The sequence below is a fragment of the Grampus griseus genome (assembly GCF_964374135.1).
Source record: "Grampus griseus genome assembly, chromosome: 14".
In the NCBI taxonomy this organism is placed as follows: Eukaryota; Metazoa; Chordata; class Mammalia; order Artiodactyla; family Delphinidae; genus Grampus; species Grampus griseus.
Genome location: NC_139008.1, coordinates 60,977,272 through 61,000,462, shown reverse-complemented (window position 1 = coordinate 61,000,462; position 23,191 = coordinate 60,977,272). Strand labels below are relative to the sequence as shown.

The 23,191-nt window shown below is 50.2% G+C and overlaps 1 protein-coding gene across 1 annotated transcript; it reads right to left on the bottom strand.

Moving 5' to 3' along the window:
* Positions 1-4,273: 4,273 nt before the first annotated feature.
* TMEM74B (transmembrane protein 74B) lies at positions 4,274-11,189 on the bottom strand (the record flags this gene model as incomplete). The annotated part of the gene is made up of 2 exons (XM_082671388.1): positions 4,274-5,013; positions 11,048-11,189. The coding sequence occupies 2 exons, from the start codon at positions 11,187-11,189 to the stop codon at positions 4,274-4,276; spliced, it is 882 nt and encodes a 293-aa protein (XP_082527514.1).
* Between the last annotated feature and the right edge of the window lie 12,002 nt (positions 11,190-23,191).

Here is a 23,191-nt window from a genome sequence, read left to right as displayed (position 1 = left end):
TCAGAGGAATTGGACATCCACCAAGCATCCAGGCAATCTGACCCCAGAGCCAGTACCCTTATACTATTACGTATGGGCGCTCCTCACTGGACTCTCTCCGTAAGGGGCTCTGCCCCCAACCCCTCTGAGACTGGAGTAGGGAGAAAGCTCAGAAGCGCTTGGTCCCCTTGGAGGAGGAAGGCAGTAATCCTGCCGCCCTCTGCACCATTCAGATCCCCTGGGCCTGCCCATTTGCTCAAGGACAACCCGACCCAGGAAGAGGCTTGATCTTGGGAAGAGGGTGTTGGGGCCAAAGAAAAGAAGATACCGAGGGCCAGGGTTGCTACTGTCTTTAGCCAGGCTCTGGCCATTGGGGCACAGGCTCTCCTCTAAGGAGGGAGGTTGGGACCCTGGGGAACCTCGTGACTAAATCCTACCCAACTCCACTATGCCTTCTCCCTGAAGACACCCAACATCTGACCAGTAAATGCTAACGTACCTCCACTGACAAGGACCTCCCTATCACCCCAACCCAGGCAAGACCTCAGCAAGCTTCTCCTTCCCTTAGCTGAAACTCACCTCCTTGGGGACATCAAGAGGAGCCCACTCTCTCGGGAGAAACCAACGGACCCAACTGGAGGGCACCTCCCTGACTCTTGTCAGTGCCACTGATCCTCCCCTTTCCTTCCAGACAGAACCCTTAGAACTCTGCCTCCTGTGGCTTCTTCATAATGCCTTATTTCCTCCCTCTCCTCTTGCCCTTCCAAAGCTCTCCAGACATGGTACCACGGTCTTAACTTAGGAAAGCCCTCTTCTTGTGTTTCCTGATCCCCTCAGTCCCTAGAGAAGGCAGAGTGGGAAGGTTTCTAGTCTCACTCTGGAAGACCAGAGAGGTAGAATAGTTTGCCCAAAGGCCCACAGCGAAGGGGTGCCTTCCAGGAGCAGCAAGTGCAAAGGCCCTGAGGTGGGAGTGTGCCTGGCATGTTGAGTGTGCCTGCAAGGAGGCAAGCATGGCTGCCATGGAGTGAGCAGAGGCTAGGGTGGGGGATAAGTTCAGAGAGGCACAGGGCCCAGATTGTGTAGGCCTTTTATAGGCCACTGTGAGGGACGGACCTGAAGCTTATGCAATTTAAGGTGCTGTCCTTTTTTAAAATATCAAAATTACAAATAAAAGTTTGACTCAGGGCCTTGGAAGGAGCCTGGGCAAGTGAGGGGCCTGGATGGTAAATCTACCCTTGACTGGTGAGAAAGGTGGCTTTTGCCTGGAATGAGAGGGAGCCATAGGACAGTTTCGAGCAGAGGAGCTGCCTGACCGAATTAACCTTTGAATAGGATCTGCCTGGCTGCCAAGTGGAACATGAATTGGGGCAGAGTAGAGGAATTAGGACACTAATGAGCAACCTGAACCAGGTGGTTATGGCTGAGGGGCGGGCAGGGGTCAGATTCCAAATGTGGAACCAACAAGATCTTCTGAGGGGTAGAATGGGAGGCTCGAGAGAAGTCAGAAGGGTTGACCCTGAGGTTTTAGGCCTAATCCAGTTATCTCCAACTGGGGCGGGGAAGAAGCGTCATCGTGGTAACTGGACCTCATACACTCAGGCCTCTAACTTCTCTATGATTTTCACCAACCCCCCTCTCCCCGCAAGGAGGCTGAGGCCGAAGTTTCATTCCTCCCACTTCACACAGAAAACAATACTCAGGATACTCAGAGAGACAGAGCACCTTGCCCAAGGCCACACAGCCAATAAATGGCAGACCCTGGACTCAAACCCAGGTTCTACCAGCTCCAAAATCAGTTATCTGTTCTCATACACCAGGAAAAGCAAGGTTCGGCGACCCTAGTAGACTGCCGGGTGGGAGAGGGAGTTCCTGCAGATGAGGCACAATTCAGCTACCACAGGGTCCCTCGGACCACTTCACACCTACCCCCAAAAAGCCTGCAAAGAAAGCTCTCTGCACCCTACGCCATGCTCCCTCCTGACCCTGTTTCTGATCCACTGGCTGGGAGGTCTCAGCTGCAATCTTGGGGAAATGTTTTCGGCATCGCTCACGTTTTCTTAACACATTGACCAAGTAATGACTGCCTCCCTCCATTTTACACATTTCCTAAAGGAGTTTCTGTATTAGGATGCAAAGCTGGCTTCTCTGACTTAGAGAAAACCTGGGATTCCTGGTTTAATCTAGATTTAATCTTCTAACAGATTTAGCCCCTAAAAACAATCCATTGCATTTAAACTGACAATAGCTCACAATAATCCAATGGCTTGGACTGATATTTTTATTATTATCATTATGGATATGAAAGGCCCATCATTTGGGATGTTCAATTCTACTACCTAGAATGGCTCATGCCACTTTCTGCCTCCACTCCTCGCTTGGAGCCTTGACTTGTGAGTCTTTCACCATCTTGAGGCTTTGTCCTTTTCAAACCACACCTCTTAAACACCAGGAACAGAACCTGACAGGCCAAGCTGAATAGGCTTTGTCCCCTCCAGCCCTCCCCCAGCCCCCTACTCCTGGCAAAACCTGCCAGCAGGAGCAGATATTTGATCCGTCATAGAAGCTATGATGTTACACTGCCCAGATGTTCAACTCACCGGACTGAAGGCTCAGGTTACAGATAATCAGGGCTGCTCTAGCCTACAGACCCCATGCCCACCCTATCCTCCCACCCTGAAGAGTCAGTTAGGATCAATGTCCCACATGGCCAACTGAGATGGAGTATGTAGGACCTGCATGGGTCGGAGGCTCACAGAATTGACCCCTTTAGAGTCTTCACACCAGTGGCCTAGAAGGCACATACCCTCAAAGCCCTCTAGGGCCTTTCAGAATGGACGATGCCCTCCCCCAGTCCTCAAACACCTTTATCTCCTTGCCCGCTAGGGCCCACTTCCTTTCTTTGTCAGTAGTTTTTTGTTTTTGTTTTTGTTTTTTACGGTACATGGGCCTCTCACTGTTGTGGCCTCTCCCGTTGCGGAGCACAGGCTCCGGACGCACAGGCTCAGCGGCCATGGCTCACGGGCCCAGCCGCTCCGCGGCATGTGGGATCTTCCCGGACCGGGGCACGAACCCATGTCCCCTGCATCGGCAGGCGGACTCTCAACCACTGCGCCACCAGGGAAGCCCTCTTTGTCAGTAGTTTAAAGAGAATCTGGACAGAGCCTGGAAACACTCGACAAGAGAAACAGAATAAATGTGATCAATGTGGCTAGAATTTTCAGGCCACCAGAATGTGCCTGATTTCTCTCCCAATAAATTGGGGCTGCACTTTACAGCTACGGGAGTTGGGGAAGGAAGTTACAAATTCAGCATTAAAAAAACATTTTTTTTCTGTTACCAGGATAAGGTCAGGCCTAAGAGACACATTATTGAGGAAGGGGAGGTAATGAAGGCCCACACTGTGTCCACAGAAATACAACAAAGCCCCTACCCCTTCCTGTTTAAAAGATCCCCCCGCCCTTGTCCAGGGAGTTAGTGAAAACTGTGCACGTGACTTTGTAAAATGTGTGCTAAGATCTAGTCACAGCAGGTAATTCAATCCCAAGACCAAGACCAGGCTGTAGCAAACTCTGGATTTAGCCCAGTCTAACCTGAGGACTTAGGGGGTCCTTTAACAGGACCGAGTGAGATGCTGGCTGTGTGACAGTGGTGGCCACCAACACTGGGTCAGAAAATGGCACAGAGAATGGTCAGCACCTGCCAGACACTCTCGTCCCCTGAAGGAACGGCCAGATGCAGAAACTGGGCTCCCATTCCATATAGGAATTCCTAGGGCAGAACTGGAGGGGCCATCCCTCTCACCTCACAGTCAGGGGGACTGAGGCCTGGAGTGGGGAGGTCGTCCCAGGGCTGACTTCTCCCCTCATCATGAAGCCACCTCCCACCTTAGACAGTCAGGGCTCAAAGCCAAGTTTGCCCAACACCCATCCATGGCTGATGAGGACAGCAGAGAACCCGGAATTCCCCAAGACATGGGGAACAGGATGGGCAGCCTTTCAGACAGCTCTCGACCCTCGGGCAGGCCAAGAAACTCATCCTCCAAGGGCAGCAGTTTCCAAACTTCTGTATTTTTAGCAGCAGAAGCCATCCTTCAAACAAAACCTTATGCAAAACCTCAAGCTACAAAACAGATCGGGGGCAGCTCTCCCAAGCGAAGCCTGGGCCAGGCCCCAAGCTCCCCCTCCAGCACCCGGGACTCCTTCCACGGGGCCCTATGTGGAGCTCAGTCCAAAACCCCAGACTCGGAGGCCTTGTAGCCCTGAAGCTGAAGCAGCCAGATAGGGTGGGCTCTTACTTAAGACCCCTGGAGGGTGCGGCTGGTCTCCGAGACCTGGACGACTTCGTTCTCCACCAGGGCCTGGCTCCCATCCCCACTGAGCTGTCTCATGCGCAGGTTAATGGAGCCGTAGGTCTTCCTGGAGCCCCTGCCAGGGACGAAGTTCGGCCGGCGGTACAGCTCTCCCTTGCACAGGGAGACCATCAGCAGCACGGACAAGAGCATGCCGCCCACTGTGAGCAGCCCCAGGCCTGCAATGATGCACTTGTCCAGGTGTGAGCCCAGGCGCGCATAGTACATTTCTAGTCGTTCCATCTCCCGTGCTGACACTGTGTCCGGGTTGACACGGGCCTCTCGGGGGATGGTGTACGCAGTCACCACCAGGAGGATCCCGCTCACCAGGAAAACCAGAGCGGAAACGAAGCCGTAATCCACCGGGCGGCTCACAGGCTCCAGGCCTGGCCCCTCTTCTGAACGCAGGGACAGGTCGTCCCTCTGGGATCGGGGCCATGAGGGGACGCCCTCAGGGGGGCTGGGGGAGCTGCCCAGTCTGGCATCCCTAGGGTTCTGGAAATGAGTCTCGTGCTCCTCCGCAAAGAAGCAGGCATTCTCCACACCCTCCCTGCGTGGGGCCGCTGGACCCAGAGGAGCTGGTCTCCTTGGGGCCTGGGGACCATTGCTCAGTGTCTTCAGTTCCAGACCAGGGGGAGATGCCATTGGGAAGGCGGGCCCCAGCTCATCCCTTGGCCGCTGGGCAGCTAGAAGAGAAAACAGAAAGTCAGTGGAATTTAGCGAACCTCTACTGAGAGCCTGCTGGTGCCAGACATCACAGAAGGCCCCGAGAGATGTGAAGGTGAGTCAGGCCGAGTTTCCACCGGGGAGGAGGGGGAGCCCGCCAGCCAGAGGGGGAGGCAGGGGATAAGATAATGACAGAGCAGTGAGACCCAATCCGCGCTAGGATCCTGCTTCACCACTGGCGGGCATGTGGCTTTGGGCAATTCCCGTATCGTCTCTGGGCCTGTTTCCCTCTATATTAAATGACAGTAATACTACCACTCCGTATTTAACAGGGCTGATATAGGGATTGAGTTAATCCATATAAAGTGCTCAGAATAGTAGGGACTCAGTAAGTATCAGAATGAGCTATTATGATGGAGGGAATTTAAATACAGTAGATAGGTTCTAATCCCAGCGTCACCACTTGAGCTTTGGCAAGTGAGGTGACCTTTCCAGACTCAATTTTCTCATCTGTTAAATGTGAATAAGCCAAATGTCTCCCTCATAGGGATGATGTGAGGATTTCATAAAATAAGGCATTTAAGCCCCCTGCCAGTTCAATTAATGGACACTGTTGTGATGAAGTGAGAATGACTGGGGGCAGGGGAAGGGGTAGAGATGAAGGTGGTCCTAAGAACAAAAGGAGAAAGTTAGGGAAGCTTCTAGGAGTTGGTGGCATTTGAGCCAAACCTCGGAGGATGAGTGGGAAATCCCCCAGCACTGAGAGGGGACAAGGGCATTCTGGAGAGGGAGAAGGGGTGCCTTGAGGTCAGCTGGGACCAGCTCGCTAGGGACTCTGAAAACCAGGCCAAGGAGCCAGGGAGGCGAGGCGTTGGGGATGGGAGGGCTAACATCGCCTAGGTTTTGGAAAGCTCTCTCTGGCTGCTGCATGGAGGACAGACAGGACAGGGAAGGAGGAGAGTGGAGGCCAGGGGTCCAGGGAGGAACCCATTGTGGTCAGGGGAGACATGGAAGCTGAGAGGGCAAAGAGAAAGGAGCATATCTGAGAGCCATGACTGAGGTCAAGGCTAAATGCCTTTATGTAAATAGAAGATGGGAGGACCTGGATGCAGACCACAGAAGGGGAGCTGGGAGAGGAGCAGGTAAGGGGGTAAAGAGGAGACACCCTACCCAAGTACCTGAATACACACCCACACAGACAGACAGCACATGTGCCAAAGGATACCAGCTTACAGCCCATGGGCCATATTTGGCTCATAGAAGTTTTGCTTTTTTTTGTTTCTGGTCTGTTCATCTGGTTTTTGGTGAAGCAGTTGCCAATATATAAAAAGCAAAAGATTTTACACTTTATTTTTTAATTTATTTTTTTAAATAGATCTTTATTGGAGTATAATTGCTTTACTATACTGTGTTAGTTTCTGTTGCACCACAAAGCGAATCAGCCATATGCCTACCCATGCCCCATATCCCCTCCGTCTTGAGCCTCCCTCCCATCCTCCCTATGCTACCTCTGTAGGTCATCGCAAAGCACCGACCTGATCTCCCTGTGCTATGCTGCTGCTTCCCACCAGCCAACTATTTTACATTTAGTGTATGTATGTCGATGCTACTCTCACTTCGCCCCAGCTTCGCCCTCCCACCCCATGTCCTCAAGTCCATTCTCTATGTCTACCTCTTTATTCCTGCCCCGCAACTAGGTTCATCAGTACCCCCCCTTTTTTTTATATAAATTTATTTATTTTTGGCTGCGTTGAGACTTCACTGCTGTGTGTGGGCTTTCTCTAGTTGCAGTGAGCAGGGGCTACTCTTTGTTGTGGTGCGCAGGCTGCTCATTGCAGTGGCGTTTCGTTGCAGAGCACGGGCTCTAGAGTACAGGCTCAGTAGTTGTGGCGCATGGGCTTAGTTGCTCCGTGGCATGTGGGATCTTCCTGGACCAGGGCTCGAACCCATGTCCCCTGCATTGGCAGGCGGATTCTTAACCACTGCACCACCAGGAAAGCCCACCACCCTTTTTCTTTGTTTAGATTCCATATATATGCGTTAGCATACGGTATTTGTTTTTCTCTTTCTGATTTACTTCACTCTGTATGACAGTCTCTAGGTCTATCCACCTCACTACAAATAACTCAATTTCATTTCTTTTTATGGCTGAGTAATATTCCATTGTATATATGTGCCACATCTTTATCCATTCATCTGTCAATGGACATTTAGGTTGGTCCCATATCCTGGCTATTGTAAATAGTGCTGCAGTGAACATTTTACACTTCAAACCTTGGATGCCTGGCTTCTCTTGCAAAAGGAAAGAATCTCACCACCCTAGCCCCCATTCCCTCACAGCCACACTCAGCTGGAGCTGATGATGGAGTCCTCCCTCAGGCAGATCTGGTGCTCCCCCGACACGCCCCAACTGGCACGTAGAACTCCTGATCCCACAGCAGAACTACCCCATTCCCCCTGCACACTGATGTACTGTGGGTACATACACCACAGACCCAAGTCCCCACACTGCACAGAGACCCCCAGGTGCAGAGTGGCTCATATGCCCTAGTGTGTCTACACACATGTACACAGGATTCTAGACCTTTCTCTGCATTCGTGGGCCTGAATTTATTCTCCAGTTCTCTGTGCTTCAGTGTGTGTGTGTGTGTGTGTGTGTGTGTGTGTGTGTGTGTGTGTGTGAGAGAGAGAGAGAGAGAGAGAGAGAGAGAGAGAGAGAGAGAGAGAGAGGGAGAGAGAGAGAGGATATGAGCAAATGAATGAAGTGAAAATGAATGGAATGAATGAAATTTAAAGAGCCTCAGGGCAGGAAGGCTCGATCTTTCTGATCTTCCTTCCAACATGAGCCTGCATCAGACACCTCCTCTTAGCACACACAGGGCCTTTCATGTGAGTACAAAGCCTGTTTCCACTAACAACCCATCTCTATGACCATGTCCCTTTTTCCTGAGTTCCAATTTAATAAATGTTTACTGAGCACCTACACTCCCTGCTGGGCCCTACTGCGGGCACTTCGCTCAGGAGTACTGTGTAGAACCCCCACGAGCCCCACGAGCAGTTATTACTATCTCCATTTTACAAAATGTGGCCAAGATCCCATGGCACGCATGTGGGGGCCAGGAGTTGAAAGCAGGTTCCCCAAGAATTGTTATCACTTAAAAGCCTGCAAACCCACACACTCTTGTACCAGTGGCATCATTCCGCCCTCCTTCCCTGGTCTTCCAGGCCTCATTTGTAGATTCTCTACTTTATCCCACTGTTTAACATCAACCATGAGCAGCTTGAGGGCAGGGATATGTCTGGGTCCGCAGCCCCCTGCACAGGGCTTGGAACACAGCCAGCCCTCAGGAATGGTTTGGCAACCTGCCCAGGCAGACAATCCTTCCCACACACAGGGTGGCGAGTGCCTACTCAGGGCCAGGCTCTGCCCAGACTGCTCCCACTTTCCAGTAAACCAAGAGGAGAGGTGTGTTCATTGGCTTTTTTTACTTTTGGCACCAAAAGCATTTTCCTGAGTGCCCAGCCAGTAACAGGGACTGGCAGTGACCACTCCTGCCCAGTTGGTGTCCAGATGTGGTCCCCCACCCATGTCTTAAGCATCCTCCACAGAACTCAGCCCCTGGAGTGGCCCAGGAACCCCCTTCCCAGACCAACACATTGATGCTTCCATATCCCAGAAAAAACCCAGGACACCCAAATTCTTGGAGCAGGGCTCTTTCACTTGGCAGGAACCCAAAACTTTTTCCTTAGGACGCCAGCAGAGTTAGGAAGAGGGTGGAGGAAAAGGAGGTTCCCTCTTACCTAGAGCTGCTATGTATCTGACACACAGGTTCAGAGATGCCCACCACTTACAAGGACATGCCCAGTAAATTATCCGAAACATAAGCAGAAACAGACAAGCTGACAATGATGCTGGTGTCCACTGCTCACACCCCACAACTGTACCAGTAACACTCCAGTTTCACATGCAGTCCAACAGGACCTGAAAAGCACACCCCAGTTCCACACTCATACCCCCAGGGGCCTTTTCCACATGCAACAGACATGGGAAGCCACGCAGTGTGAGCCACAGATCCATAGACCACATTGGTACCCACACCCCAGCAAGGGACAGAGCTGGTTACACACACACACACACACACACACACACACACACACAGAGTTTACTACCCTCAGGACTGCTAAGACCCACCAAGATCCCCCCAGGCCCAGCACCCCACCCACTGGTGTGCACTAACACGCGGGGAGACAGACGCACAGCGGGAGTGGGTAAGCTTCACAAAACCCAATCGATAGACACACGCACGAGTTGTACACAAAGCCTCGGGCTCTCAGATATGTCCACGCTGTTATACCCAAAGTTCCGCGCAGAAAGCCCCAGCACCCCGACTGCCCGCCGCACCCGCGCGCCCGCCAGCCCTCAGCTCACACCCCCTGCTCCTGCCCTTGACCACAAACGCCACTGGGCCGGGCCAGGCCGGACCGGGAAGAGCGGCGCCGGTAGCCAGGCGGCCAGGCGACCCACGAAGGCCAGGATCTGCGAGGACAGGCGTGCGCCCGGGTCCCCTCGCCTCGTGTCCTTCGGCCGGGCCGCGAGGTCAGGCTAGCTCTCCTTGGCCGCCCCTCCCCGCCTCGGGCCCTCGGTCTCCCGCCGCCCCTCGTAGTCCCCTTTTCGCGTGCGTACCTGTGCCGGGCCTCCCTCACTGCCTCCCCACGCGGGAGGCGAGGGCGCCGGGCAACGGCGAGGGCGCGTCCTCCCAGTGCGCCTCCCCGCAGCCGGTGCCCGCCTGCCGGTGTCTGTGCTGCGGCGCAGCCCGGGAGAAAGCGGGCCCGGCCGCCGTCTCCTCCTCGCCCTCCCCGGCTCCCGCCCCCTTCCCGGCCGGGCCCGGCCCGGAGACGCTGCCGCGGCGCACTTACCTGCTCGCTCCGCGCGGGGCTGTACCGAGGCGGCCACGGCCTCTGAGGGCTCCGGGGAGGGAGGACGGGGAAGGGGCGGGAGCCGGGGATCGCCGAGCGCAGCGGATCGGGCTCCGCCCGCGGCCGGCGAGGGCGCCAGGAGAGTTAGCGCGGGGAGGCACTGGGAGGAGGGTAACGGACTAGGGTGAGAGTGGGGGGACACGGATCCATCCTCCTGCCCTCCCCACCCCTTGGGACAGATCTGTTTCGCCAGCACCTGGGCTTAGGGAACTGGAGCCTTCATCTCGTGGTGCCTGGGCGCAGCGGCGAGGCGCGGGGGTGAGTGCTGAAAGAGACCCCTCCCTCGGCCGCCGGCCTCGCCCCTCGGCTGGGGAGCCCCTACTGCGCCAAGCCCCCACTCTTCCTCCGCTCCTCACCCCCTCACACACACACAGCCCTCAGGTAGGACCCAGGGTCCTCTCCGAGGTCCTTAGGTCGGGATAGTGTTCTCTGGCGTTTGTGGCTCCGTGGCTCAAGGGCGCCACCTGAAGGCTGAAAAGAAGCCTCTGAAGACCACCCCTCACCCCCAAACACACACGCGCGCGCGCGCACTCCTCCTTTTCCCCTGCTCTTCTTTTTTTGTGGGACACTGAGGTACACAGCCCAAGACGGGTGTTATCTTGGAGGATTACCAATGGCCACACACACCTTCTTCCTCCAAGGCCCAGCTGTAGTGCCCCCTCCCCTGGGAAGCCTAGCTCGCTGCCCCACACACTCCCTCGCCCCAGGGGCCCCTACAGCTGTGCTCTTTGCCTGCGTTATTGTCCTTATTTCTGAGAGTTGTGATTTTCAGGAAGTGCCAGCATCCCTCATCAGACTGGCACCTCCTGGAGAACAGGGCCCCTGTCTGATCCCCCCAGAACCCAGCGGTGGGTTTGGGTGAGCAGGTGGTGAGTAGGGCAGATTCCACTATTTCTCTCCGTTAAAGGGCTCAGATTAAGGTGAATCAGTGAGATGCCTAGAGCACAACAGTTAAGGAGACTCTCCCTCTTTGGGGGCCCAGGTGAAGCCCAGAGAGGAGGTCCGTGTGAAGATCATGGGGTTTCCGGAAGTCTCCGTGGCCAGCTCACTCTCGTGGCCTCTGGTAAGTCCTCCCGCCTCTCTGAGCCTCAGTGTTCGCCTCTGCCAATGGAATCATGAAAATGCAGACTCCAGGAGCTTTGGAAGGGTCAGCAGAGGTCAGCCATCTGGAAGGACAGGCAGATGGGGATGCCCTGTCCTGGCTCCTCAGCCACCTCATGTGAAAACCTGACATGTCCTGCTCCAAAGGCCTGTGCCATCCTTGACAAGCAGGACAGTGGAGGCCACCCTGGAGGCCAGGTGCCCAGGCCTTTGAGGCCAGTGTGACAGAGACCTGGGCAGGACCTCCGGGGATGGGAGGGCTTCAGTCTCCTCCTGCCTTCCAGAAGCCTATTGTCAGGGACCTCAAAAGGAGCTGGCTGTGGCACCAGACTCCCGAGAGAATCCCAGCTCCACCATTCATGAGTGTGTGGCCTTGTCCCCTCTCAGAGCTCAGTTTCCTCATCTGTTTAATGGACTTAGCAAGGGTTATAGGGATTAGATGAGATACTCCCTGTAAAGCGTGCACAGTTCCCTCCCTCAGCCCTGCCTCAGAGCCTTTGCCTTTGCTGTTCCTTCTGCCTGGGACACTCTTCTTCCTGAGACCCCCAGAGCTCGCCCTCACTTCCTTCACGTCTTTGCTCAAATGTCACCTTCTCAGAGACACCTTCCTACATCATCCTTTTAAAACTAGCAGTGCCCCAGCACCCTTTACTCCTTAACTCTGAATTTTTCTCCATAGCATTTATCAACTCCTGACAGTTGCTTATTTCTTTCTTTATTGTCACGACCACTAAAGTATGTGTCAAGAAGCAGAAGCTTTGCCTGTTTCCCTCCCTCCTGTATCCCCAGACACTAGAAAAGGAGCCAACACATAGGAGGCCCTTGATAAATATTTATTGAATAAAGAATGGAGAAAATGAGCAAATATTTACTGAGCTCCTATTATATACTGATTAATTAGGTAGACTTCATCCCTACCCTCTAGAAGTTTGTATTCCAGTGGGAGAAAAGGATAAGTAAATGTAACACTGCCACAGAGCAGAGGTACATAGTGCTGTTCAAGCTGTCAGCAAGGTGCTGACCTAGTCTGGGAGATGGGGATGGCTCCTGGCTTCACTGCAGAAGTGAGGACTGAGCCGAGATTGAAAGGATGAATAGGAGGCAACTAGGTAAAGACAGCAGGAAGAGAGGCCCAGCAGAGGGACTGGCATGGGCAAGGGCCCTGGGGTAGAAGAGAGTATGGTGAGTGTGAGGCTTGACGGACACCAGGGTAGTTGCCCTGAAGGGCTCAATAAGGAACGTTGGAGATGAGGCTGGACTGTCAGTGAGCCAGGTCACTGAGAATCCTTGTAAGCCAAGCAGTTGGTTCTTTATCCCCAGAGCAGTGGGGAGTCATTGACCAGTGTGAGTAAAGAGTTAACAAACTTTTCCTCTTCTGCATGAGAATTTGACCTTTGGTTAACTGTCTAGCTCTGTTTCCTTGGAAACAGATAAACATATATCACTCTGTTACTAGGCAACATTGCTATGATAAAAATGACCCCAAGGAGGAGCCTGGAATGATCCATGTGGTAATGGATTAGAATTGGAGATATCAGTATGAACTCATGTTTAACATAATATTGATGCAGATGAGTACGTATTTATGATACATGTGATAGATAACTATAAATGTATATATACACAAGTCAGTATACACTATATTTCCTTTCTCCGTCAGCTGAGAGAACCTAGCTGCATGACACTGCATAGCAACAAGCGCACCTGGTTCCCATATCTTGGTTTCTAATACCACTCTCCAATAAAAGGAACCAGGGAGAAATGGCTGATTCTGGAGCAGGAAATGTACAAGACAAGCCTGGAGCATCTGATAGTGCCAGAAAGGAAGGAAGGAACAAACCACACGCACACACACACACACACACGCACACACACACAATGATGGGGGTATGTCAAAGGACATAGGGGCTGACTAAAAGAGCTCCTAAGAGCCAAAGTTAGAAAAATTTGATCAAAAAAATAAATATTGGATTGTAACCTAAAATATGATAAATGAAAAAATGGGGGGAAAAGAGAAATCTCTGATGCTGAATTCCAAATATTCCATCCTCAAGGAAGCAACATAACGCCCCAATTCTTTTTTTTTTTAGACTCCTGTGTAGAAATTTTTTATACAATTTTTAAACGTTACATTCCATTTACAGTTATTACAAAATATTGGCTATATTCCCCCGGGTTGTACAATACATTCTTATAGCCTATCTTACACACAATAGTTTGTACCTCCCACCCCTCCACCTCTGTATCATTCCTCCCCTCTCCCCACTGGTAACCACTAGTTTATTCTCTATTATTTGTGCATAACTCCCCAATTCTTAAGTGTGGGCGGAGCATAGTGCCTTTCAGAGAGTACAGTATGGGAGTGGGGGTGGAGATAATTTTATAGTGGAGAAACTGACAAACCTGATTACCTCAGCCAGGGGATCAAAGTCAACATCAACAGTCCAATTATGTTAATAGTATGTATCCTCGATATGGTGTGATGGGACTGGCACTTTACCTCTGTGATCTCTCTCACAAAACCCATAACCCCAGTCTAACCAGGAGATAAACATCACACAAATCCCAGCTGAGGGACATTTTACAAAATACCTGACCTCAGAACTGTTGAAACAAGGAAAGTCTGAGAAACTGTCACAGCCAAGAGGAGCCTTAAAGATGCATGACGGCTAAATGTAGTGTGGTGTCCTGGATGAGATCCTGGAATAGGAAAAAAGGACATTAGGTAAATACTAAGGAAATCTGAACAAAGTGTGGACTTTAGCTAATAATAATGGATCAATATTGGTTCATTAATTATAACAAATTTATCATACTAATATAAGGTGTTAATAATAGAAGAAATTGGGTATGGGAACTCTTTGTGCTATCTTCCCAATTTTTCTGTAAATCTAAAACTGTTCTAAAAACTAAAGGGTTTTTTTTTTTTTCTTAAAGACCCCTGATTGGTAAATTGCATCTGGGATGAGAGGAACTATAAATACCTGGTGGGAAATCATATTTTGGGCTTCACGAGCATGGTGACTCCTGTAACTGGGCAGGTACAAAGGTATCGGCTCCCAGGGGACATGAAGCTTTTAAGCCACGATGACTCCTGCACCCACCAGATGGGGATTCATCTCCTTGAACCTGTGCTGTACTGCTCTGGTACACATGCAGCAAGGACTCCCCCGCTGAGAGGGAGAGTTGAGTGCTGGTGCTGACATTGAGTGCCATTCTAGCAAGCTGAGGTTCCTGTCTTCCATCCATCAGAGTATGTCAATGCCAAGTATGGCTTGTGGTCATCTGTTGAGTCTGAGTGTGTAGTTGAACCTAAGAAGACTCCTTGTGGACATTGCAGTGGGTGATAAGCAGGAGAATGACGTGATCAGATTTGCATTTTGCAAACCTTCTCCCTCTGGCTGCTCCCAGGTGCGAGGGGACAAGAGAGAAAGCAGAGACCATCAGGAGGTTATTGTGGTCATGTTGGCATGTGATAAGTCCTCAATCAATTCACTGCAGTTATGTATCTATGAGACGTGTGGGTCTGTGAGAGAATGTTCTTGTAGAATATTAGAATATCACTTAATCCAGAATTTTCCAAAGGGTATGGTACATGACATGATTTCTTGGTGTTATATAGATAAATGTGTTTGGTTATCTATGGCTGCACCCCAAAATTTATCAGCTTAAAAGAAAATTATTTATTTGCTCAGTTTTGCAGTTTGGGCTGGATTTGGTGGGGACAGCTCAATTCTTCTCTACATGGTGTCAGCTAGGGTGATACAAACAGCTGGGAACTGGCTGTGGGTTCTTCTATTATCTACCACACTCTCCAGGTGGCTAGCGTGGGCTTCCTTATACAGTGGTGGTCTCAAGGTAGTCAGAGTTTTTATGGCACTCAACTTTCCCAGAGTACAAAAGCAGAAGCTGTTGGAGCTTCCTAAAGCTGAGGGAACAGTCACAATGTCACTTCTGCTGCATTCTATCGCTTTAGTGAATGTCACAGGCCAGCCCAGAGTCAAGGGGAGGGGTCTACATAAGTGTATGAATACTGAGAGGCATGGATCACTGGAGGCAGTAACAGTCTCCCACCATCTATCCTGTATCTGTATACACACACCCCCATATGTATATGTATTCATTTTAATGGCTAGGTATTTATTTTATTCTAATGTGTTTTAGAAAAATAGATAACTAGCTCAGGAAACTAAAGATATCATGGATAATATTGCTTAGAATGAGGACAGAAAAATATATGCGTCTATATGAAGTTGGAGCAACATATTCTGCTGGTTTCCCCCACTATACACTCTCCTTTTCTTCCACTGGGATAGACTTGTTGACCGATAGCTAGCACAGTGCAATCAGAATAAGGATTCCATTTCCCAGCCTCCCTTGCAGTTATGTATGAACAAGTAGGCAATGAGCCATTATTCATCATCAGAGGAGAAGGTGTGGGCAAAATGTATTAAGTGTTCTTAAAGGAAGGGGATATGCCCTCCTTCTCCCCTTTTGTCATTCCTGCTGCCAGGATGCAGACCTGATGGCTGGAGCTGGAGCAGTAGTCTTGGACCATGAGCTGGAAGCATGTTAGGATGGGGGAGCAAAAAAATTGAAGGAATCTAGATCCCAGATGACCATGGAAACACCAGCCTGGGATAGTTTCCCACACTTTTTTTTTTTTTTTGCGGTACGCGGGCCTCTCACTGCTGCGGCCTCTCCCGTTGCGGAGCACAGGCTCTGGACGCGCAGGCTCAGTGGCCATGGCTCACGGGCCCAGCCCCTCCACGGCATGTGGGATCTTCCCGGACCGGGGCACGAACCCATGTCCCCTGCATCGGCAGGTGGACCCCCAACCACTGCGCCACCAGGGAAGCCCTTCCCACACTTTTATTTGTTAGAGAAATAAACTCTTGTATAAGCTACTATTACCTGGAATTTTCTGTCACTCAGAAGAGTTTTCCTATCTAATATGATCGGTTTAAAGACAAATACAAGTAAGTCAAAGTAGAGGTGGTAGGCAAAACCGAGAAGGAGGTATGTGAGTAGCTGAGGTTTGAAAAATACAGATCCAATCTGACCTCCTGTGTTCCAGGTGAGAAAACTCTGAATACAGCCTTCAGTGTGTCCAAAAGGGTCATATGAAAGAATAACCCAGGCAAACTTAAAGTTTCACTAGGGGAAGAAAGGAGGAGAAAGGAAAAGTATTACTGGAGGAGGGAATAACTCTTAACAGGCTCAAGGATGAAGTAATAGTAATGAATTACTTGTGTGTTTATTTTAATTGACAAACACTTATGTAGCCCTCTCCAAATGCCAGGCAATATTCTAAGTGCTGTACAAACATTAGCTCACTTAATTATCGTACCACCTGTCATGCAGGTGCTATGATTATCTCCATTTTAAGATGAGGAAGTGGAGGCAAGAGTGGTTAATAACTTGCCCAAGGTCACACAGCCGGTTTACGACATTTCTGGGATTCAAATCCAGACCCCAACTAAGTGCTGATAGCCACTATGCTGAGTTCCATCATAATTTTCAAAGCATGTGCAAACTTCCTGAGCTGTTAATGTTATTCTCCCCACTCCCCCCCACTTTTTTTTTTTTGGCCGAGCCACAAGGCTTGCAGGATCTTAGTTCCCCAACCAGGGAATGAACCCAGGCCACCGCAGTGAAAGCGCCGAGTCTTAACCACTGGACCACCAGGGAATTCCTAATCCCCTTTCTTACATTTAGGAAAATTGAATGCCAAAGAGAGGAGATCGCTCTGTAGCCACACTGAGGGGTAGTAGAAGTACAACCAGAACCAAGGGCCTGGACTTCCAGATGGATTGGGGAACCTCAGATAGACCTAAGGTCCCAGGGCTGATTGGCCGCATGCCTACTCTCCCTACCCCATTCAGTTTTATCTCCCACTCATTCACCTGGCGAGGGAATTGGGACTCACATCAACTGGGCAGCTTGCCTCAGAGTCACACCCAAGGCTAGTTGTGGCCAAGAAACACTTTTCCCACAGTTCCACTCTGCTTCCAGAGTCTCCACCACCTCGTCAGGGTCAGAGGCTGTGCTTCCCTGACATAAGGACATAGGGTTGTGTACTGGGTACCTGGGCATGGGACAGGTGTGTATAGGATACACGTACACAGGGTGCCTGTGTACAGAGCAGAAGGGCTAGAATACCCGTATACAGGACACTCATGCACAGAAGAGGTGCACGGGACTCATGTGTACAGGGCACACAGGGATAGGATGTGTCATAGGTTGAGTTCCCCCAGAAGCAAACCCGAGACAAGAATTTGAGGGCAAGTGGTTTATCTGGGAGGTGGTTCCAGGAAGCACTGCAGAGGAGTGGGGAAGTTCGACACGGAACGGAAGGGAAGGCTTCCGATGTACCAGTGGGCAAGCCCATGGCTGCTGCAGGCAACTGGGACTCAGTCCTGCTGGACTGAGTATTGTCCCACCAGAGAGCTGAGGGAAGGGAGGTATTTATCTACTAACTCCTTTTTGCCAGCACGTCCAGCCTGTCCTCTGCACAGGTCAAGCACGTTCCTTAAGCAGAGAGTCAGATGTACTTTGCAGTAGGAAGCCCTGGGCACACATGGAGAAGGGGAATGTCAGGGGGATGTGGGTGGAGCTCTGGAAGCATTTGCTACAGGACACAGAGGTGCAGGGCATGTTCAGGACCCATGAGTACACAGATAAAGAGCACAGGCAGAAGACAAATGATCAGATTACCAACCTTGCTGTCTGGGGTGAAGCGAGGGCCTGCTGGGAGGGGGGAAATAGCACAGAAGAAGAGGCAGTGTTGGGACCCCCAAGTCAACTGGTCCTCCATCCGTGTGCTCCAGCTGGCTGCTGTGATGGCACGAGCTTGCATGGTAAGAAAGGTGGGCTTAAGGGCTCTCACAATGTGGAAGCTTCTTTCTGCTAAACTTCCACCTTATTTGGATTTTACAAAGTGGGGATGAGGCCGAAGGTGCCCAGGATAAAAGAGGGACCGCCCTCAAGGCTGGGTAGGGCCCTAGATTAGGAGTCAGACACGGAGGCAGAGCTCAGTGAGGTCACTGAGCCCACCTGCTACATCCAAGAGATGGAAGTAACTCTGCCCATGTGTCTCAGGGCAGGTCACCTACGACTCTTACACCTTGGGTTCCCTGTCTGTCCAGTGAGCATCACGGAAGTCCTCTCCCTGCTATGGACTTCACAGCACTGTTGTGAGGAGCAGATCAGGTCTCAAACAAGAAGACACTTGGAAGAGAATAAAATACATAGGTGGGGGGATTATGGAAGGGCCTGAGTGGGGGCAGTCAAGGAACCTGGCTTCTCCCTCTAGCTCTGCTGCTATAGTTTTAGGATATTGGTTTGACTCCTGTAATAAAGAGGCCCAAAATGATAGTGCCTTTAATAAAACAGAATTCATTTCTCTTTCGTGTAAAAGCACACACAGCAGTTAAGGCTGATACGGTGGCTTCACAAGTCGCAGGAGACCTCAGTTCTTTCTATCTTGTTGCTCTGCCATCCTCCACCTGGTGGCCCAAGATGGCTGCTCCACCTCCAGCCCTTATGAGTATATTCCAGTCAGCAGAAGGAGAAGCAGGGGGAGGGGCAGGAATCCTCCTCCCTCCTTTTAAAGGCACAGCCCAGAAACCGCGCACATCACATCCATTCATATCCCACTGACCAGGATTTAATCATCTGACCACACTTCCCTGCCGGGGAGTCTAGGGATAGTCTTTTGCCATGTGTGAATGGGAGAAGGGATATTGAGGAACAACCTGCAATTTTTGCCACAGCTGCTGACTTGTTTGGGCAATTCACATCACCATCTGGGCCATGGTTTCTTCATTTGCAAATTTATTCATTCATCCATGCATTCATATATTCATTCATTCATATATATATTCCAGGTTTGTGATATAAAGTTCAATTTTTGAACCACTTGATGGCTAATGAATTCTCCTACTAGCTGGACGATAAGCCCTGTGAGGTCAGGTGTGAGGTCTTTTTACTCAGCGCCATACCTCTGGCATCCAGGGCAGAGTCTCGTCTGGCACATGGAGGCCATATGACCAGTTGCCCATGGATGAGGCATGGATGGCCATTCTGGCTTTGATAATTGGTGAGGACATTTTTCCTCGCTGAGGAGTTTAAGTTCTTTCCTTTCCTAGGCCTCCTGGTTCCACCTCCCCTTCTCCCCATGTGCCAAGGCTTTCCAAGCCTATGAAATAAAACGTTCTCTGAGCCAGAATCGTGAGAGTAGGATTAAAAATAAATGAAAGTGTGTCAAAACAAGTTAACCACAAGAAATGTCTTCCCAGGATAATTCAGTGTTGGCACTGGAGGCCAAGGACAGAGCATCAGACTCTAATAGCCAAGCACTCCTATCAACACCACTCCTGTGTCGGGCAGAGAACCTGCTGGGCTGCCCAGGATGGCAGCAGATGGCCTAGCCTGAGCCCCCGCTTGACCCTCCACCCCTGCAAGACAACAGGCAAGACCCTCCCACACAGGTCAGGGAGAACAGGTTCTAATTCCAACCCTGTTGCTTACCTGCTGGGGTGATCCTAGGAAAATCTATGCCTCTTTGAGCCTCAGCTTCCTCACCTGTAAAAATGGGTTAATAATAGGCTCTTCATCAGCTATAACATGCAGATAACAACGGTGCCTACCTCGTAGGCAGACGTTCCCAAATGTTCTCAGTTCATGGCATCCTTATCATCTCTGTAATTTTTTCACAGTGCACCAGGCCCGAAGAAATGTCTAACAGTTGTTTGTTAAATTAGGTTCAAACAACTTAATGGTAGTTTGTACAGTATTCAACAGATATTATTGTATTTCCCTCAAATTTTAAAAATATTTTGCAGTGCCCCTGTGAGTTTTCTGAAGTGCCTCTGGGTGCCTTGGCGCTCAGTTTGGGAACTGCAGTCACAAGGTTTTGAGGATGAGATGAGGTTGTGTTGTCAAGGGCTTATCACGATGCCTGGTCTGGAGTCAGAGAGCAGTAAATGTTAATTGTCCTAAATCATCCTCCAGTCTCTCTAGTCCTTTCTGTGTCTCCTGCCGCTGCCACCCAGCAACTCTTCCTGACTCCAGCTCCTGCCATCTCATGGTTTCTGCTTGCCGCCTTCCGTCTGGACCCCTCGGGGCCTGTGGCCCTGCTTCTGAACTAACTTCCTTCACATATAGAATCGCCAGCCCCCCTTCTTCATTCCTCCCTAACTCCACACGTGGCACAATCTCTTCATAGGTAGAGTATACATTCTGGCCTCTTAATTTGGGGCTTGGCTGTGTGACTCACTTTGCTTACAATGGCAAAAGTGACAGCTTGGGGTTTCCCTGGTGGCGCAGTGGTTGAGAGTCCGCCTGCTGATGCAGGGGACACGGGTTCGTGCCCCGGTCCGGGAAGATCCCACACGCCGCGGAGTGGCTGGGCCCGTGAGCCATGGCCGCTGGGCCTGTGCATCCGGAGCCTGTGCTCCGCGGCGGGAGAGGCCACAGCAGTGAGAGGCCCGCGTACCGCAAAAAAAAAAAAAAAAGTGACAGCTTGATTGTTCTGAGCCTAAGTCTCAAGGCCTCACATGGTTCCACTTGCTCTCTATCCTCTGCCATTGCCAAGAGAAGAACTTGCCCCAGTAGCCCAGTGGTTCTAGGAGGAGGACAAGAGACCCATGGCGAAGGCTCAAACCTGCAGACCTGAAGACCGATGCAGACCACCTTAGCCAAACCACAAACTCAAGAGCAAAAATAAACAGTTGTTGTTGGAAGGTATGGAGTTTTGGAGAGTTTCATTACATAGTAGTCTTGTGGCAATCCAACCCCTCTAACTGTGGCAAATTCAAATTCTCTGAGAGAAGGTCTGATTGGATCATTTGCTCACCACCCAGAACATAGCTGCTTTCACACCATCACCCACGGGCCGAGGGTCTCCCTCCTGTCCAGTCTGCAGGTGGCTGCCTTGGGCTGGGACACCCATTTCTGATCCAAGCTGTTGTCCCATAATTACATGGTCAAGTGACACAAAGCCTGGTGACCTGCCTGGAAGCAATCATTTCTGGCCCCTGTGTTCAGAAGGGGTGTGAGTGTGGTAAGCAGGAGATTCTTGGATCCTCTTTGGTTCCAAAGAGTAACAGCTAACTAGGAGAAATTGCACATAAAATTTTCTCTGCATGTGGCAGTCAGGATGCAACTTAAGCTGTAAAATCCAGGATATAAGAAATGTGATTTTTCTTACAACTCATTTCTGTAACTATTTTGAGCCTCATTATGCTTAAGATGGAAAGGATGAGGCTCAAGCTCACATAGAAAATTTGGTACAACCGGCTTAGAACCCAGTTGCCCTGGCTTCCTGTACAGTGTCCTGGCCCCCTTCCCTGTGCAGTCAGTCTCACACTTGCAAGGATGCTGCAGGTGCCATCTCTGAGCCAGTGGAGCCCCTTCTCCAGCCTCCCTGATCGTCTGGGCCGTGCTTCCCCACTCCACTGGCTGAGTGCCCACTGCCTGGAAGAATTCTAAGCAACACTTTCCTCCTACTGAGTCGTAATCTGCCTCCCTATGTCCTGTATCACCTGCCCTAACTCTGTCTTCTGGCACTACACTTCAATGTACACTCTTTTTTCTTTGATTTATAAACATTTACTATAAATTTTACTTCTATAAGTTCTATTTAGTTATTTTTCATATCTGCCTTTTTAAATAGTGTCTTTTTTCTTATGTTTTTGAATTCTTTTGTATGACTTTAATTCTTTTCAAAATACTTTTTTTTTTTTTAATCTCATCTGAAGTTCTTAGGGGAAGTGGGTCTAATCCTGCTATTGCTGGTGTCTGCTGACTCTCACTTATAGTGGATGGTTTCCTTGTATAGTTTGTAATTTGGGGCTAAGCGTTCACCTTCAGTGGACCTTCATCTGTGGACAGCTTGTGTAGCCCAGTTGAGGGCAAGTACCTCCAAAACAGGTTACGTTTGCTTTGCTGGTCACCTCAGCTCCTTACCTGGGATCACTATGTTAATTCTTAGTTTGGGGTTCCTAGTTCAAGTGGATAGAATACATTTTTTTAAAGCCTGCATGAGACTAGATCCTATTTATTGGCGTCATAATATTAACTTGATTATAGTTTGTTTCCACCCACTAGGATGTCAGCTCCAGCCTTTGTCTCTCTGATTTTGGGCTCTACTCCTCTATCTGCCTACAGCAGAATTTTAAACACAGTAGGCACTCAGAAAGTATTTGTTGAAAGAGAGAATTAAAGGATGCCCACTTCACAGTGTGTTGTGAAGAATAAATGGGGTTTCAGTTAGAACTGTGTTTGCCCAATTAAAAAGTGGGTTTCTTGTCTCATATAACAGGCAGATGATGTTGGGGGTTCTGTGACTGAGTGATTTCAATGACTCTGCAATTTTCTTGGCCTTTGTCTTAGGGTTGCAAGATGGTTACTGTAGCTCCAGGCATCACATCCACATTCAAGGCAGAAGGAAATAGAAGAAAGTAAGAGTAAAGGGGGAGCATCCCTGACATTTTTCCTTATCGTGTAGGTAACATTTTCCTAGAAGTCTAACAGCAAATTTCTGCTTTGGTCTCATTTGCTAGAAATGGGGCGCATGGGCATCCAGAAGAAAGGGGACTTGGAAAGTGAGCATTTCCCTTATCTATAGACTCCATAGGTAGGTGAGGGAGGGAGGGAGAGGACTGGGGACACAGGTGTGCCATCTGCCCCAGATGAGCTTTTATCTGTGTGTGTGTGTGTGTGTGTGTATAACAAAGCATTTAGAGCAGAACAAGCCCTCAGAAAGCGGACACCTATTTCCATAATAATTATTAATTTTATCATTTAAAGCTTTATAGTCTCTGTGATCCTGTTGGCATCAGATTTGGATTCTGGAGCTCACAGGCTCTGAGGCACCCATACCCCAGTGATCTCCCTCCCCCCGCCCCTTGTTCTATTCAGAGTACTGAAGCCCTTTAAAAAAAAAACACACACTACATTTTCCAATGTCAGCTACTTCCTGCTCTCATTAACTCCATCCTCAGTGACTTAGCCAGACTCTGCTCCTGGCCTGAAGCAGAGAGCAGACTGTCCAAATCAAAGGTCCCTCAGGCCCGTCACCAGGTCAGCATCAAGGTCTCTCCCAAGGACCCTGAG